A 17286-nucleotide genomic window follows, 5' to 3' on the forward strand; every position below is an offset into this window, starting at 1 on the left:
ACAAGTGATAAACTGGATTTCATCAAAATTAAAACCTTTGCTCTTTGAGGGGAAAAAAAAAAACAAAAAAACCTTCACTCTTTGAGACACTCACTATTAAGGAACCAAAAGGCAAGCCACAGCCTGAGAGAAGCTATTTGCAACACATCAGACTGGCATCCAGATAGATAAAGAACTCTTATAACTCATTAATAACAACACCCTCATTTTTAAAAAGAAGATATACAAATTACCAGTAAGCACATGAAAAGAAGTTCCAAAAGAAAAAAAAAAAAAAGGAGGCTCAACATCATGACTCATGGGGGAAATATAAATTAAAACCACACCCATTAGATTGGCTAATATCCAAGACTGACCATACCAAGTGTTGTCAGAATAATGTAGGGCAGGGACAAGCTTTGCACACCGCTGGTAGGAATTTAAAACGGCACAGCCTCTTCGGAAAACAGGTGAGCAGTTTCTTAACAAACGCCTCCTCTAGGATATAGCCATTCTGCTCTAGTTGTTCATCTAAGAGGTGTGAAAACTGGTGTCCGTGCAAAGGCTTACAGACAAATGCTCGAAACAGCTCCATGTGTAATAGTCAAACACTGGAAACAACTCAAACGCCCACTGACAGGTAAATGGATAAACTAACAGTGGTCCATTGCAGACAATGGAATGCTAGTTAGCCATAAAAAGGAAGCATGTGACAACACGGACAAATCTTGAAATCATCATGCCATCAAAGAAGCTAAGCCCAAAAAAGAGTACATACTAGATGATTCCACTTACAGAAAGTTCTTGAACTTGCAGACTAACCTATAATGCTAAAAAGCAGGTCAGCAGTTACCTGGGAAAGGGGAAGAAGGGGGAGGGATGTGTCATCGGGTGTGCGGGGAAGCTCTGTGATCTTGACTGGGGTGATGGTTTCACAGATGTATGCATATATCAGGACTGATCGTACTGGACACTTGAAACAATGTGCACTTTGTTTTACTTCAATTATACCTCAACATAGTTAGGGAGGAATGTTAGGTGATACAAGAAGTAAAACTGGGAAAAGAAACATGATAGAAAATAACCCTTCCAGTGTTACAGATAAGCCCAACACTTCCCTTGAAACCCCCACCCCAATTCTAACCCTTTCCCCGAACCTTGACATCAGTTTGGTGCATAAACTTCCAGGCCTTTCTCTATGTAAATACACGCATACATGCACCTGTTGAAAATACAGAGCATCGTTTTGGGATGGGGTTTGGGGAGGCAAAAAGGATGTCACACTAGATCATTTCTCACTCAACAACGTCACTGGAGACAGTTCCATGTCAGAGTGTTCACACAGACCTGTGTCTTTTGACCTGCTGTATAGTACTCCTCGGCTCACAGAGCCCTCCCTTCACCAGGGGACATTTTAGGTTGCTTCCACTGTTTCTTTCCAGTGTTGATTTCATTCCCTTGAGTCCTAGAGGGATGTGACGGGCAGAAGTGGGGCCCTGCAGAGCTGTCCTAAGGGGTCTCGCTGCCCCTAATCTAAGCCCTAAATGCTGCTGAACTCATCTTCCAGATTCCACTCTGGTCCCATCAGGCCCTGATGCTTCCAGGGTCAAGTCCTGACTCCACTCCTCTGACCTTGGCACAGTTGCCTAGTTGCCAACCAAATACGAGGCTCCCCTTTCTTCCTTATAAATGGATAGCTGGGTGGCAATGTCCCAGGCTGGAAAACCATTTCCCAGCCTCTCTTACAGCTAGTGGCCACATTGTCTATGTTCTGGGCAGCAGGAGTAGGCAGAAGTTGTTGGGTAGAGTTTCCAGGAAAAAGGACTAACTTAGAAGGCAGATGACTTTTAATCTTCTTCCCTGTTCCTTCTTCCTGTCTGGAATGAAGCTGTGAGGGCTACAGTCACAGCAGCCATCTTGAGACCATGAGGTTTTAAGGACAACAATAACAGGACCACCACACAGGTTCCCAAATGTCTACCTCCAGATTTATTTTATATGATAAATAAGCCCTATTGTGTTAAAGCCACTACTGTGGCTCTAGGCTGACTCAATTCTAACTGAAATAAATCCAAACTCTCCCTCTAGCCCTGTTGCCGTGGTGCTCCCTATGTGGGCCCTATTCTTCAGCTAACTGAACCCCTGACTGCCCTTTCCCCCACATCCTGTCTTCTACCTCTGGGCCTTTGCTCATGCTGTGCATTCCCCTGCAGTGAACTCTGTGTGTACCCATCTCCAATTATGAAAATCCTACCTAGCCCTCAAAATATAGTTAAATATCGACCCCTTTAGAAAGCCATTCTCGGTGTCCATGCTTTTTCCAATTAAATTCACTCAGTCCTTCAACAAATATTTCTGTGCTCCTACTATGTGCGAGTACTGTGCTAGGCACTGGGGACATGATGGTGGACAGGATTTTTCCTTCTACATTCTTACATTCTAGCTCCTTACATTCTAGCTGGGAGACAGACCAAAAACCATTCAACAGACACACAGATAATCAGATGGTGATGAGTGTCACGTCAACAGGGTGACAGGGAAGAGGGGCTGGGAGCTGAGGCTGCTTATAGAGGGTGGTCAGAGAGGCCTTTCAGAGAAGGAGACATTTGAGTTGAAATGTGTCTGTCAGAGGGAGATGGCCCTGCAAAGACTGGCTGGCGGGGGCGGGGGGGTGTTTCTGAGCAGACAGGACAGCAGGGATAAAGGCCTAATGGAGGGAATGAGCATGGATATCTGAGGAATACAAAGAAGGCAATGTGGATGGAGCCCTGTGAGTCAATAGCAGAAAGACAGGATATGGGGCGGGAGAGGGGGCAGGGGCAGATCACTCAGGGCCGGGTGAGCCCTAGTGGGGCTCTGAGTTCTAAAGACACGTACAGTGCTGACAGCAGTGCCTGGTGCCCTACTGCTAGGCCAGGAGGCTTCTCACTGACCCCCATCCCCAGCACAACTCCATCCACCAGTGCCTGCATCTCAGCTGGACGCTCTCTTTGGCCCCAGAGCAGCTGTGCCCACTCTCAGGGCAGGTCACCTGCCCCCAGCAGCCCTCCCCAGCAACTGCCAGGAGCTGGTATGAACAGCCCAGCTCCCTTGGTCCTCAGGCAGGATAACTCTGAGGTACAGAACTTTCTACACTGTCAAACAGGATTCCCCAGAGATGGAGCCCCAGTTGGGCATGGTGGCAACCAGTTTCCTCATGCGCCCTTTGTTAACCTCCTTCTCTTCCACCCTCGCTTCCCACCCCCACCTGGGTTTCCTGGGGTCACCTCCCAAATCGGCGTTCTGGGGGAGCGTCAGCTAACAGAGGACCCCGCGGGCTCGGCCAGCTCACACACCTGCATGCCGGTGATGGAGACGTGGTGGGACTCCACCGTGGGCCTCCGGGGCAGCCGCGGCGAGGACTGCGGGGAGCCCACGGGAGAGTGGGCCAGGGCCGGGTGGCCGCAGCGTCCGTTCGCGTCCAGCTGGGACCGCTCCTGCAGAGAGAGCTTGCGACTGCACAGCTGGGGCCGCGCCTGGGGCCCGGAGGCCGAGGCGTCGAGGGGCACCTCTCGGCCATCGGCCTCCAGGGGCCGGTCCCGGGCCAGGCTGCGGTCCACCGCGCAGCCCGGCTCACACTCGGTGACCACGATGAAGGACTCCATGCCCAGGCGGATGCTCAGGGACGAGAGGCCCTGCAGGGCCTCACAGGGCTTCTGGCCTTCGCTGCCGCTGCCGCCACCGCCCCCCAGCTCATCCTGGAGGGCGGCCGGGTCGCTGCTGGGCTGGCTAGAGACGCATGATGACATGGTGCGAGCGCCCGGCCACTCCCATCCGGCAGCAGCGCCACCTGCGGAGAGAGGAAGGGTCAGCCGCCCGCTGCGCGCAGGGCAGGGGAAGCCAGCTGCTCCTGGGCGCGCTGCTCCGGGGACCTCACTCCCGCCTCCAGCTGACATCCCGAAAAAATCTTGCAAAACATGATGTGATGTGATCTTAAGTCTATACAGATGAGCCTACTCCACATTTCCTTATTTGAAAAGCCCCTCCACACACAGACGAATTCCAAACTCCATCTCTGTAGGAACCAAGTATGAGCAAACCCCAAAATAGAGGTACGCCTGCCCCCTACAGAGGCGGCAGCTACTTCCAGCCCAAGCCGATTGTTGCTAAACTGGGATTTGGGCCTAGAATTGCCTGTTTCCCCACCACCACCACTTTTTTTTTTTTTTTCATATTTATTATTTAACGTTTTCCTAGTTCGGCACCCTAGTTGGTGCTTGCCAGGTGTAAGGCAAACAGGAAGTGAAAAGATTGACATCTGAGCACCTGGCTGGCTCCATCGGTAGAGCATGCAACTCTTGATATCAGGGTCATGAGTTCAAGCCCCACAACAGGAGTATAGGGAAAAAAAAAAAGACATCAAATACTTTTTGAGGCAGTTCCTCAAAAAACCTAAATGGAGAATGACCACATGACCCAGCAATTCTGTTTCTAGGTATACACCTGAATAGCACTATTCACGATAGCATGTATAACTCTCTTCATTTGAAATTTCTAGAATAGGCAAATCCATAGAAACGGAAAGTAGATTAGCAGTTGCCTAGAACTGAGGAGGTGTTGGGGAGAATGGAGCGACTTGCTCATGGGTACAGGGTCTCCTGGGGTGATGACCATGTCCTGGAATTAAACAGATGTGGTGATGGCACAAAACCGTCAGTGTACTAAGTGGCACTGAAGTGTTCATTTTTAAGTGAAGTTCGTGTTATGTGAATTTAAAAAAAAAAAAAAAAGTTGACACTTCCTTAGACCGGCAATTTCTTCCATCCCTGGGACAGATTATTAACCTTTGGTTCATGTGTTTGACAAATTCTGCTGGACAAATGTCACAGGTGCCACAAGGATTCAGGGAGTACATCCACGGATGCTAATGGTGGCGGCTCCACACGGATCACCCCCATCACAAAGGTGCCAGGCAGACAGTGGTGCTGAGGAGAGAGATTTTATGAATGAATAAAAGGATATCTCTTGATGACACTGTGTGGCAGTGAGGGGATAGAGAGGAAGGTGCGCAGATGGGAGCAGAAAGCCAGTGCTTCCTGGAGGAGTTGGGTGAGGGGCAGAGAAATGCCACTTGCCTTCTTGGGATAGTCCCGTAAGAGGTAATTACGGAACAGCTTCTGTGTCCAGCAATCCGGACAGTAATGTAGTGGGTGGGGTCCCTGCTCTTGTGGAGGAGGGAAAGACCAGTGGGAAAAGCATTAGCAAAATCACTGCAGTGTCCTAGCCCGGACATAGGTACAATTTACAAACACAGAGTTCACAGTAAAAGAGCGACAAAGAACCCCATCGTGTGACAAGATGCTCAGCCTTAGTTACAGTAAGAAAAGTGCAAATTAAAACTACAGTGAAATGGTCTGGTGGGTCCTCAAAAAGTTAATTGCAGAAAGACCATGGGATCCAGCAATTCCCCTCCCAGGTATGTACCCAAAAGAATTAAATAGGGATCCAAACAGATCCATATACACCCTTGCTCCTGACAGCACTATTCATAGTCGAAATGGGGAAACAACCCAAGTGGCCATCAACTGTGAATGGATAAAAGAATGTGTTCTATCCTGGGGAGCCTGGGTGGCTCAGTGGTTAAGTGTCTGCCTTCGGCTCAGGTCATGATCCCAGGGTCCTGGGATCACCCCGCATCCAGCTCCCAGCTCGGCAGGAAGCCTGCTTCTCCCTCCCCCACTCCCCCTGTTTGTGTTTCCTCTCTCACCGTCTCTCTCTCTGTCAAATAAATAAATGAATATGTTCTATCCATACAATGTAATATTATTCAGCCATAAAAAGGAATAAAGTTCCAACACATGCTACACCATGGATGAACTCTGAAAACATGCTAAGTGAAACAAGCCAGATAGGAGAAGGCAAATATTGTATGACTGCAATTCAATGAGGGACCTAGGATAGACAACATTATACAGACAGAAGAAAGAGGGTACCTCTCCCCTGAGGAGAGAGGGACAGGAAGTCATTGTTTAAGGGGTACAGAGTTCAGTTTGGAGTGATGAAAAAGTCCTGGAAACAGATAATGGTGATGGTTGAACAACACTGTGAACATCATTAATGCCAGTGAGCTGTACATCTAAAAATGGTGAAAGTGGTAAATTTTGTGTTATGTATATTTTACAAAAATTAAGAAAATAATGATAATAAAACTATAAGGAATTACTACTTTTTCAACTATCAGATTGGCAACGACAAAAAGTATCATCACAGCACTATTTTGGTGAGGCTACGGGGAGTATGACTTGCTACCATCCTCACGAAAGGAAATTCACCAATTTCTAACAAAATTCCAAATGCACATACCTTTGACTTAGCAATTCCACACCTGAGTATTTATCCTACAGACACCCTCACACATGCAAAAAATGATGTATTTTGATAGCGTGGTTTGAAATGACCATCCACAGGGGACTGAGTAAATAAGATTAGGTACACGTATCCCAGGAGAAAAACATGCATTTATTTTAAAAGCGGTGACTCTACACAGCCGATATAAATTAGCTCGAAGACACACTGCTATGTGGAAAAAAACAGAGCATTAGCATGCTGCTGTTTTGGCGTAGGGGGAAAAGGCCATACGTGTGAAAATAATTGTATATGCAACAGCATATTTCCAAAAAGGTATAAAAGAAAATGGTTAACAGTGGCCTCCAGAGAAAACAAATGGTTTGCAGAAGTAGGAGGACAGGGTGGGAAGAACTAACTTTCCACTGGTTACCATGAATTCTTTTTTTTTTTTTTTTTTTTAAGATTTTATTTTTGGGGCACCTGGGTGGCTCAGTCAGTTAAGCATCCCTCAGGAAAGGAAAAGCAGGGCCCTTGAAGCTCCATTGCTTGGACTGGCCACATACAAATGACTTAGCCTCCCTCAGCCTCAGTTTTCTTATCTATAAAATGGGCAGTCACCCAACAGTCATGAGGATTAAATGAGCTAAGCACGCAGTATCGTGTCTGGTACACGATTACATGCTCAAAAAGCTAATTCTTTCAACAATTACCTATTGAATGCCTACTACCTGCCAGGCTGGGTTCCAGAATGTCCCTATGAGGTACTGATGTCCAAGCCAGCCAACCTGCTCTCGTGTGGGTTCCATCGCTCTGGCCAGAGGGGACTGCCACCCTCAGGGCAGGGGGGCAGCTCCAGTGGCCTGCCCTCCCTCCCAGAGCCACCTCTGACAGGGCCGTAGAGTTCCTGAAAAGAAAACTAGTCTGGCAGCACCTGAGAAAGTCAATGGAGAACTTTTTTTCTTGCCAAGAGAAAAACAATTCCTTATCGATCCTCACTCCAGGCCAAGGACACCAAGCCATCTGCCCCCAGCAAAGCTGCTTTTAATCAGTCTCCTTGACAAGCTGGCATCTGGCCAGGGCCTTGGCCCTTGAGGTCTGGAGGAGGCAGGAGAGGAGGTCTGGATGAGGCAGGACGGAGATGAGGCCTCTATGCTGGAGGGGCAAAGGTGTCCAGGTCTCAGGAAAGAGGGCCCAGACCTCGGTGCCTTGAGACCACTTGGAGCCCCTGGTTCCAGTGAGGCCTGACAGGCAAGCCGGCCATTCAGCCTGAGGAGGGCGATCTTCCCCCACTAACCCCTACAGAGTCCAAGCCAGGGTTCTGATTGACCCTACAAGGTCTCCATAAGAATCTGATGAAACCTATCAACACTCTGCCCAGGAGGAAAAAAAATCATACAAAGACAATGGTTTGCATAACAACAGCAATAGCTAAAAACCAACCGAGCCCTTACCGTGCACCAAGTATGGCTAACCATTCCGCCTGCGTCATTTGATCCCCACAGGCCCTTTGCAAGGCAAGGCCAGCTAAGCAGGCCATTGGGGGGTGGGGAGGCCCTTTCTGCAAAACTGCTTGGGTTTGACAAAATGCCAAGAGCCCTCTACCCAGAGCCTCCTGCCTGAAACCTGTGTCCTCTCTCTGCCCCTGAAGGCTTCCCCACCCCCCCAGGGCTGGCAGCCCCAAGCTCCCCCACCTCTCACTGGCTGGCTCAGCACAGCAACCAGACCCTTCCTGAAGCAGATGGACCAGGCTCCGGGCCAGGATGAAGGGAAGCGCTCCTTCCTCTGCCAGGAAGCCAAGTGGCACAGACCTCTAGGAAGCACGTTCCCATTTCCTGGGGGCTGTTTCCAACCTGTGCCTGCTTACCAAATGCAGAGACACCATAGGAGCCCAGCCAGCAAGTAGCCAGCATGTATGCCAGGGACATGCCCCAACCCGAGACACACTCTGCAAGGGGTTCCCTGAGGGCCCGGGCACCATGGGATAACAAAGGAGCCCCAGATAACGGTGAGGACGCTGCCAAGGCCAGGGACGATGTCCTCCCTGGGATAACAGGCTTGGCCAGACACATCCTCTCTTATGTGGGGAAACTGAGACCCAGGGAGGTCCTAAAGGAAATTCACTCACCCATTTGTTCTTTCAAGTAACTGCTGAGGACCTACTATGCGGCGGATAAACAAAACAGATGTGATTTCTTAAAAGTCGGTACACAGGGTACCTGGGTGGCTTAGTCAGTTGAGCGTCTGACTCTTCGTTTCCGTTCGGGTCATAAGCTCAGGGTCGTGCGATCGAACCCTTCAACGGCTCTGTGCTCAGTGTAGAGCCTGCTTGAGATTCTTTCCCTCTCATTTTGTCCCTCTCCCTGCTTATGCTCACATATGCTCTCTCTCTCTCTTGCTCTCTCCCTCTCTCTAAAATAAAAAAATAAATAAAATCTTAAAAAAAAAAAAGTAGGTACACGAATGACTCTATTAAGTACAAATGAGGAGAAACCAGGACAAGATAAAAGAGAAGATAGGGGGAATGTGGCTCAGTTGGTTAAGCAGCCAAGTCTTGATTTTGACCCAGTTCATGATCTCAGGGTCCTGGGACTGAGCCCCACATCAGGCTCCGTGCTCAGTGGGGACTCTGCTCGAAGATTCTCTCTCCCTCTCCCTCTGCCCGTCTCCCTGCTCATACTCTCTCTCTCTAAAATAAATAAATCTTTTTTAAAAAGAGAGAGAGAACAAAGGGACCCACTTTAGATCGGAATGGGGGGCAGGTCAAGGAAGGCCTCACTTGAGGAAATTATATTTAGGCTGAGACCTACAGGGTGAGTAGGTGCTGAGGGGGCAGGAACTTGTTCCAGGAGGAGTGAACTTCTGAGAAGGCCCCAAGGCAGGAAAGACGTGGGAGAGTGGAAGGAACAGAAAGAAGCACCACTCCCTGCTCCCCAGACTGGAGGCGTGTGAGCGTGAGGGCACGGAGGATGTGTGGAAAGGAAGCTGGAGAGGCTGAAGCACAAGAGCTTTGTAGGAAGTTGATGGAGAACACAAAAAGCAACCCAGGGCAGAGTCCCAGGGACCCCACTAGGCACCTGTTATAGATTGAATTGTGCCTCCCCCCCAAAAAAAGATATGCTGGGGTCGTAAACCTGGAACCCGAGAATGTAACCTGATTTGGAAGACAGGGTCTTTACAGAAGTGATCAAGTTAAAATGAGGTCACTAGGGTGGGTCCTACTCGAATATGACTGGTGTCCTTACAAAAACGGGAAAATCTGGACCCAGAGACAGACCCTCACAGGGAAGAACACATGAGAACATGGAAGCCAAGATCTGGTGAGGCCCTGTCGAGCCAAGGAGGGCCAAAGCTTGCCGGCAAGCCAGCAGAAGCCGAGAAAGATGGAACAGAGTCTCCCTCCCAGCGCCTAATCAAGGGCTTCTGGCCCCCACGACTGTGGGACAAACAGTTCTGTCGTTGAAGACCCCCAGTTTGTGGTATGTGGTCACAGCAGCCCTAGCAAACTAACACAGCTCCGCCCACCCAGAGAAGCCACTGCCTCGGCGGCCACAGATTCAGAGGTGTTTCCCAGCACAGGAGCGGGAGACCTGGGGAGCTCGGCAGGACTGGCCCACACTGTGCTAAGGTTTGATGCCAGCAGGAACACTCCAGATTCCTGCCTTGGCCCAGCCAAACAATCTTATCAATTCAGTGACACCAACCCTTACGACTGTCCCTCCTCGAGCACTCTTTAGCTTGGAGGCACAGAAACGGACTGTCTCCCCAGAGACAAATGCCCCCCCTTGTCAGACGGCAGGAGGGATAATGCCGGTTTCAGCTTAGTGTGCACAGACCCCGTCCCCATCACAGTCCCTAGAGCAAAAGGGTGGCAAATGGTGACTCTCAGGTGACAACTGGCCACCAACATATTTTGCTTGGTCTACCCTGTGTCTTAAACTAGTTGAATGAGGTGTCAACATCTCAAAGCCAGGAAATTTCAGATAAAAGGCAAAATTTCCAGAGTCTCTTGAAGCACCAGACACCCCAACAGCACTGGGCCCGTATTCTCTCCCAGCAGCAGCTCACTGTGGCTTTGGACAGGAGATACAGCTGCCCGCGTGCCACAGTCCTCACCGCCCCCCCTTGCCTCCCCAACACTGAGGACAGGCTGAGTGCAGGTCACACGTCCGCCCCCTTTATCCACAGCTCCTGTCCTATCTCACCCCTACGGGCCCTGCTTGGAGATGCATCAGACTTGAGTGCTAAATAGGGCACACATCGGGGGTCACCGGCTCCAGCCATTTCAATTCACCAACGAGAAAATGAATGTTCAGGAAGATTTACTGATTTGCCCCAAGTTAAGCAGTGGTTCCAGGAAAAGCTAAAATTGGTCTGAGTTTTTCGAGAAGGGGCTAAAAATTACAAGTACAGTCTTGAAATGTCCATGTATTGCATCCTAAATAAAGTCCAGGCTGAGCAAAATCTCTAACGAAGGGGAGCATACAGCTCATTCCTCTGACTTCCTAAGACCTCAACCTGCTTGAGAAGGGCGTATGAAGACATGGGGTCTTAGGGTGGTCAGAAAAGAAATGCATAGGATTTGGGAGTGCAGACATCAGCCTGACTTAACTTGTGACAGGCGTGGCTTTGCCTTTCTTGTTTACTGATCAACTCCAGGACCTAGAACTTTCCAGAACACTGCTGGCACTCAGTAAATATTGGCTAGAGGCTGTTGTTTATATCACTCATCCCAAGGCTGCTCAGAAGTTTTCTTTAGTTGGCTTAGAATCTATGTTCCTTTAGTCTAATAACAGCAGCTTGATTTACATTTAGGAAATCATTCTTTCTTGTGAGAGGTGACTCCACAAAGCTGTCTGTACCATCAACTTCAGGGATTCCCATATGAGTTAAGCCTGGCCAATGAGGCATGAATTGCTCTGGTCAAGAGATCTGATTCAAGAGTAGATGTATGACTCAAGTCAGACCACCAAGTCTCATTCTAGGATTTGGCAGAAGTATTGAGAATGTATCTTTCTGTGAAACTTGGAGCAATAAGGATGTATTTCTAGAGTTATCAGGGGCTGGGAAGAACCCTGCCTTAGAATGAAGTCGACAGAGGGAGAGGGGAGGCAACAGAGAAGAACTGAAGCCAGAGACACTGTTTCAGTACCTGGATCCAGCCACGCCTAAAGCCCATATACACCAGAAGCTTTTAACTACATGAGCCCATTTTTTGCTTAAGTTAGTCTGTGATTGGTTTTTGTCACTTACAGCCAAGGGTCCTGACTGACAGAAGACACAGAGCTGAATGACAGAAAAGCTTCTCCACTAAGCTCCCTGCCAGATCAACAGTTTCCTACACCATAAGGCTCTCAACCAGGCCAAACTGCCAGGCAGCTGCAGGTCCCCTGGTAACCCAGACAGCCCTCACCTTGATAGTCAGGCAGAAACCAGAACTTCCAAAGTCATTTTTTTTCCCTCTTTCATCTTAAAGAAAAAAAAAAATCAAGAATGGGGAAAGGAAAGGCCAATGAACAGGACAGAGTGAAGGAAAGAGAGAGACCAGCACCTTCGATACAAGAAATGCATCAGTGTAGCAGTGGCCATGGTGGCATTAGATGGCAGCCAGCCCTCTGGAGCTCTTGCCAAGTGCCAGGCACTATTCTGAGCACTTCGCATGTATCATCTCATTTAACTGTCAGAACAACTTCATGCGTCAGGTATGCTCACCATGCTTATTTCACTGGTGAGGAAACTGAGGCAGAGAGTCCCAGTGACTTGCCCACAATCACACAGCACTTTGAGAAAGCACAGGTGTAAACCAAAGGCTCCTGGAGAGGTGGGACACGGTGATCAAGAGCGCGTCCCTTCTCCTGCACACAGCACATGCTCCCTGAACATGGGCTGTTGCCAAGAAAGCACTTCCACGGCTAGCAAGTTCAAACCCCTCAACTGGCTTGAATTTATACCAAAACAAACATTTTTATCTCTAATCCCTCCATGCTAACGTTAGTTACTCTTTTCATCTTCCCCTCTAAGTCTTGTCCACATGCATCACTTTTCACAAGCTATAAATCAAAGTGTGCATAGAACTTCACGTCCTAGCTTACATGTGTCAGAAGAATCAGTGCACACGCCCGAGGCTTTCATTGCTGGCGCAGGGCTGCAGATGGAGTCACTGAGACCCAGGGAGGTGAGGTGACCTCCGCAAGGGACCCCAGCAGGTCCGGGGGTAGGCCAGGATGAGAACCAGGGGTCCTGACCCCCTGGGGGCCAGGGCACAGACAGAGTATGAAGCGCAGGTGTCTTCCTTGGAGGATATTGTTGGGTCAGTAAGGAAGTATGGAGAGCCCCCCCATTCATGCAGCCAAACATCTAAAGCCAGGTGTGCCCCATGGCCCCTGCCTTCAAGAGGAGGAAGTGTGAGTGGGTGGGTGTGGAGCAGGTGTGGGGGCTATCTGGCAGGGGAGGTAGGAACCATCTTACTTCTTTCCCCCCTCCCACTCAATCTTTCACTGAACCAAAGGAAGAGGCAGGGAAACAACTGGAAAAGAAATAACGATTTGAAACAAATGAAAGAAATAACTCGGACTCCAACACTCTGCAGCCTGACAAGTCAGAGGTAGAGGGGGCCAGCCTCGAATCCACAGGCACCCCTGCCTTGCCCACCCACGGCCCTTCACCTGCCCTCTTCTCTGCAGTTTGGAGGTGATGCTAAATCCAGTTCCCTCCCTCCGCAGTCTTCCAGCACAAAGCAACCCCAGCCAGGGGCAAGGAGGAGCTGGGAGCTTGCTCTGCCTCTGGGGGACCAACCCCCCACACCTGGACACAGAAACTGGGAGAACCATCTGAGATGAATCTAAATAAAATCTCTTTCCATCCAGAAGCTTCCAAAGCAAAATCCTAATGCACTTGTAAAAACCCATGAGGGAGGTGTTCTTCCTTCCATACCCCGCCCCCACCCAAACCACTGGTTCCCCATTTAAACTTCTCCAGCAGAGGCTTATCTCAGACACCAGCCAGATGCCCCTTCCCCCATCCACTCACCTCCTACCTCTCACCCCTGTGGGCAGTGGGGCCAGACCTTGGCCTAGGCCCAAGGGAGGGCAGAGGGGCATCTCCTTGCGGGACCATCCCCTCTCCTCTCCAGGTTGGGATTAACATTTTTATCTCTGCAACTGCCATCTCTCAACTATTTACAGAAGCAAATGGGATAAAAAGAGACAACATAAAAATAGTTGCTCAGCAGCTTTCAGGATGGGGTGGGGGTGGGGGTACAACAGACTCTTGGAATTTTCTTTCTCTCCTTTTCAAAGGGGAAAATTCTAGAATTGTTTATCTTTTCCAAAGCACTCCCCAAGAGTTCACAGACCATTCACGTGGGAGCTCTGCGGGGACGGGGACCACATCCCAGTGTCCCTCAGCTCCCAGGACGGGGCTTGTCACCAGTCCCCCAAAAAGTGTGGGTCCAGTTTAGTGACATATCGTCAGGGTTCCAGAGCCAGTGCTAAGAGAAACACGGCGCCTAGTTCTGCCCTGTTTCCATCCGGCCTTCCAAAAAACATGAGCCAGTCAAAAAAACAAAACAAAACTTGGCTTTTCTCTATGCTTAAAATGTTTCATAATTGAAGAAAAAAGTTCAGCAGCATAACTACCAACACGACAGACACAGAAAACACGAGCAGCTGAAATCACTCCTTCCCCATTTCGGTCAAGAACTTTCCCCCGGCAGGGAATGCCAAAGCCAGAGGTCCTCCCCATAAGCAACAGCACTCAACTCCTTTGAAATAGGAAGGGAAGAAAGAAAAAAATAATCACCTAAAATCATTTTTTCAGACAGCAAAACCCTACCCTCCTGGAGAAGAGGGATTCTATTCTATAAGAAAATGGGCGTCATCTGCCAACATATGGAGGCCAAGGGAGACCAGAGAGCTCAGGATTAGAAGGTATGCCAGGATACTAGACAGTCCCAGGGGCCTGGGCCTTGATTTTCTCATCTGTAAAATGGAGCCACTGTGGCCTACCTGGAAGGTAGCTGTGGAGTCCATCTTCTATATGAAAGTCTGCTCACAGTAAATGCTCCCGAAGACCCTGTTCTCCCCTCCTCTCTGCATCCCACCTACTCAGCTGTCAAACAGAAGGGGCTGAGGGGCTGCTCTTTTCTGGGCTTCCTCCCAGCTCGGTGTTTGCTAGACTTCTGACTTCCTCCGTGGTAGGCATTTCTAGCTAAGCTGTGGGGAGACTGCGCTGACTCCACGCCAGGCCACAGGGTTAGGGCTCCATCTGTCTGGGGAGGCTTTCTCTACATTGTGGATTTACTTACCTGGAGGAAGTCTCACAAAATACATGCCAAAAGATGACAGGAGGACCTACATTTAATAGATCATCATGACTGAAGAAATGGAACCGAATGAAATCCACACTCTCCCTGAAAAATCACACATGTCACACCTGTGCACGGACCCTGGAGGCACTGGGCTTTGGAAGGAAACAGGATTCTTGCGGCGGAGCGGCAGGGGCTGAGATGGAGGGAGTCCTGAAAACCCTGCTCCTGGGAACTGTTCCCCAACTGATTTCAGAGATGCTTCCTTCCACCACCTTCTCTCTGCAAACAGAGTGACAAAATAATGTCTTATGCCCAAAGGCTTATTAACTGGGCACTGAGGAGGCAGAGGAATGCATAAAGTGGCCTTAAGAAACCCTCCTGGTGGAAACAACCCAGTGTCCACCAACTGATGAATGGATAAACAAAATGGGTCTATCCATACAAGGGAATACTAAGCCATAGAAGAGAAGCTCTGATACATTCTACAGCATGGATGAACCTTGGAAACATTTATGCTCCAAGAAAGAGAAGCCAGACACGAAAGGTCACATATTAACAGGTCAATAAGGGAACAAGCACAATCTGAAAGAAGAAAAGGCCATTCCAAAAGTGGAAAGCAATTTCCTTCACTTCCAAGAAAGAAGGCACAGAAATGAGGGAGAAGGCCAAGGCAGCACCCTGGAGCCAGGCGTGCCTGAACCCCATGCCCAGGTCCTGTAACCCAAAGGGGAGGAGCTAACTGGGAGAGCAAAACATCCAGGGAAAAATAGCAACACAAGGCCCTCTGACCCAAAGGACAATCTGAAATAGCATTTGCCCCAAATCTCCAGGAAAGGAAAGGAAATGAGAACTCTCTGCTTCCCACAGCTACCAGAAGGTGGCATGCTGAGAGGAAGGTTGCGAGCGACCCTAACCAAGTTATAGTACTTTGCCTCTCTGAGCCCTTCTATTAAATGAGCTCATAATGGGATGAGGATGACTCTGAAACCCACGTTAAAATCTGAGCCAAAATGCCTTGAAAATAGGCTTGGCCTGCCCCACCCAGTTCCTCTTGAGAGAGGTGTCTCCCCACCCAGCAGCCCATCTTGGATCCAGGTTGAGGTTCTCAAGGAGGGAACTCTGGGTTACTGCAGAAAGTTCCCCTGGTAGGTCAGACCCTTCCCCTCCTACTCCCAGCCAATCTCCTTTTTTTTTTTTTTTTTTTTTCTTTCCTAAGCCCATCACTCAAGGCTGAGCACAAAGGACACCTCTTTCTGGGAGCCTCCTGGATTCATACCAGCCAAGAGATTTCTCCAGAACTCCACCGCCCTCTGCTCCCTTCATTTCCAGCAAACTGATGCCTCCTGGTGTTTTTCAACAGGGGCATTCCTGGCATTCAGGGCAGGACAATACTTCATGCCTGACATGGATCTGGCCTGCTTGCCGGACATTTGGCATCCTTGGCTCCTGCCCACCGAAGCCAGAAGTGCTTAGCATCGCTTTGACAACCAAAAGTCACCAGACACTTTTCCAAACGCTTGCCAGGAAGGTGGGACTGCCCCTGACGAGTTACTGCAGAGTTATTGGTGAATATGTTTGGCTACTAGCCCACTAACAACCTGGGAGCAAAGACAAGTCAACAGCATCAGTACCATGCCTGCTTAGATCTGTGTCCTCTTAAACTGGCTGAGTAAACAATTCTGGGCCCCTCAAAAAGCTGAGGGCAGCCTTGCAAGGCACCCTGCTCTAGGAGAGGTGGTAAAGTGCACAGGATCAAGGGGCCTGACATGCCTGTGTTGGCTGTGTGACCCTGGGCGAGCTGCTTCACCTCTCTGATCCCTCTATAGAAGGAGACTAATTCCTAGCAACACTGCAGGATTGTTTCCACCCTTGACCTCCTCATCTCTACAATGGGAATAAAAATCTCTGCCTCTAGGATGTTGGTAGGCATTAAATGAGATAATCAACACATAGCACAGTGTTTGGGGGCTCATCAAATGATGGCTATTACTTTTTACTACAAAAATTCACTGTGCTCTCACTAGGAATAGCTGCTTTCTATATAGGAAGGGTTTATGATGAGCAATCTGGAAGGAGGTGCCAGGGCTCACCTCAAAGCTGCATTTGCATAGCATGAACACCGTTTATTCTTAACTTGCATGTTTTTGTGGGGTGGTTTGGGAGGAGGGGGCTCACTCCCCCAAACCCCTCCCCTTGTTGCTGCCCTACCTCCCCCTGAGAACGTGGGAGCCTATGGGGACAGAGAGCTATCCTCTCCTCCCCTGGGGGCAGAGCTAGGAGAGGGGGTGTGGTAAATGACAGTACCACTCTAGGGTACATGAAGTTTCTATCTCTAGGACTGTAGGGACTTGCACATTGGGGAAGGTTAAAGTTACCTTTAAGGAAGTGGACCCTCCACGTCCCACCCCAGGCGGGCAAGCCTCTCTCTTACTGAGGGCACTGAGTTCCCCGCCCCCTCCCCAACGGCATCCCTCCGTCCCAACCTTCTGAGGGAGACAGGAGAGGCTAAAGTGCAACCTCCCCAGGGCCAAGTGAGAGCAGCAGGGCGGCTGGCAGAGCTGTGAAAACACCCCGCTTCCCAAACTGGGCAGTGCAGAGAGTGGGGGGAGCCAGGAAGAGCTCGAGGCTAGATAGGGTGGCATTCTAGGCACCAAGACCTAATGCTTAACGGGGCT

At 49.6% G+C, this 17286-nt stretch overlaps 1 protein-coding gene across 4 annotated transcripts in view; it reads right to left on the reverse strand.

Annotated features, from left to right (window-relative positions):
* CAMKK2 (calcium/calmodulin dependent protein kinase kinase 2) overlaps positions 1–17286 on the reverse strand; it is a 45516-nt gene that overhangs the window by 27405 nt on the left and 825 nt on the right. For all 4 annotated transcript variants that reach the window (XM_045777282.2, XM_045777258.2, XM_045777266.2 and 1 more), the window contains exon 2: positions 3315–3808. In XM_045777282.2, the coding sequence (XP_045633238.1) occupies positions 3315–3767 (453 nt within the window). In that variant the 5' untranslated portion in view covers positions 3768–3808. The remainder of the gene's footprint in view (positions 1–3314; positions 3809–17286) is intronic.

The sequence above is a fragment of the Ursus americanus genome, chromosome 30, assembly GCF_024610735.1.
Source record: "Ursus americanus isolate L20-20 chromosome 30, mUrsAme1.1.p, whole genome shotgun sequence".
Taxonomy (NCBI): Eukaryota; Metazoa; Chordata; class Mammalia; order Carnivora; family Ursidae; genus Ursus; species Ursus americanus.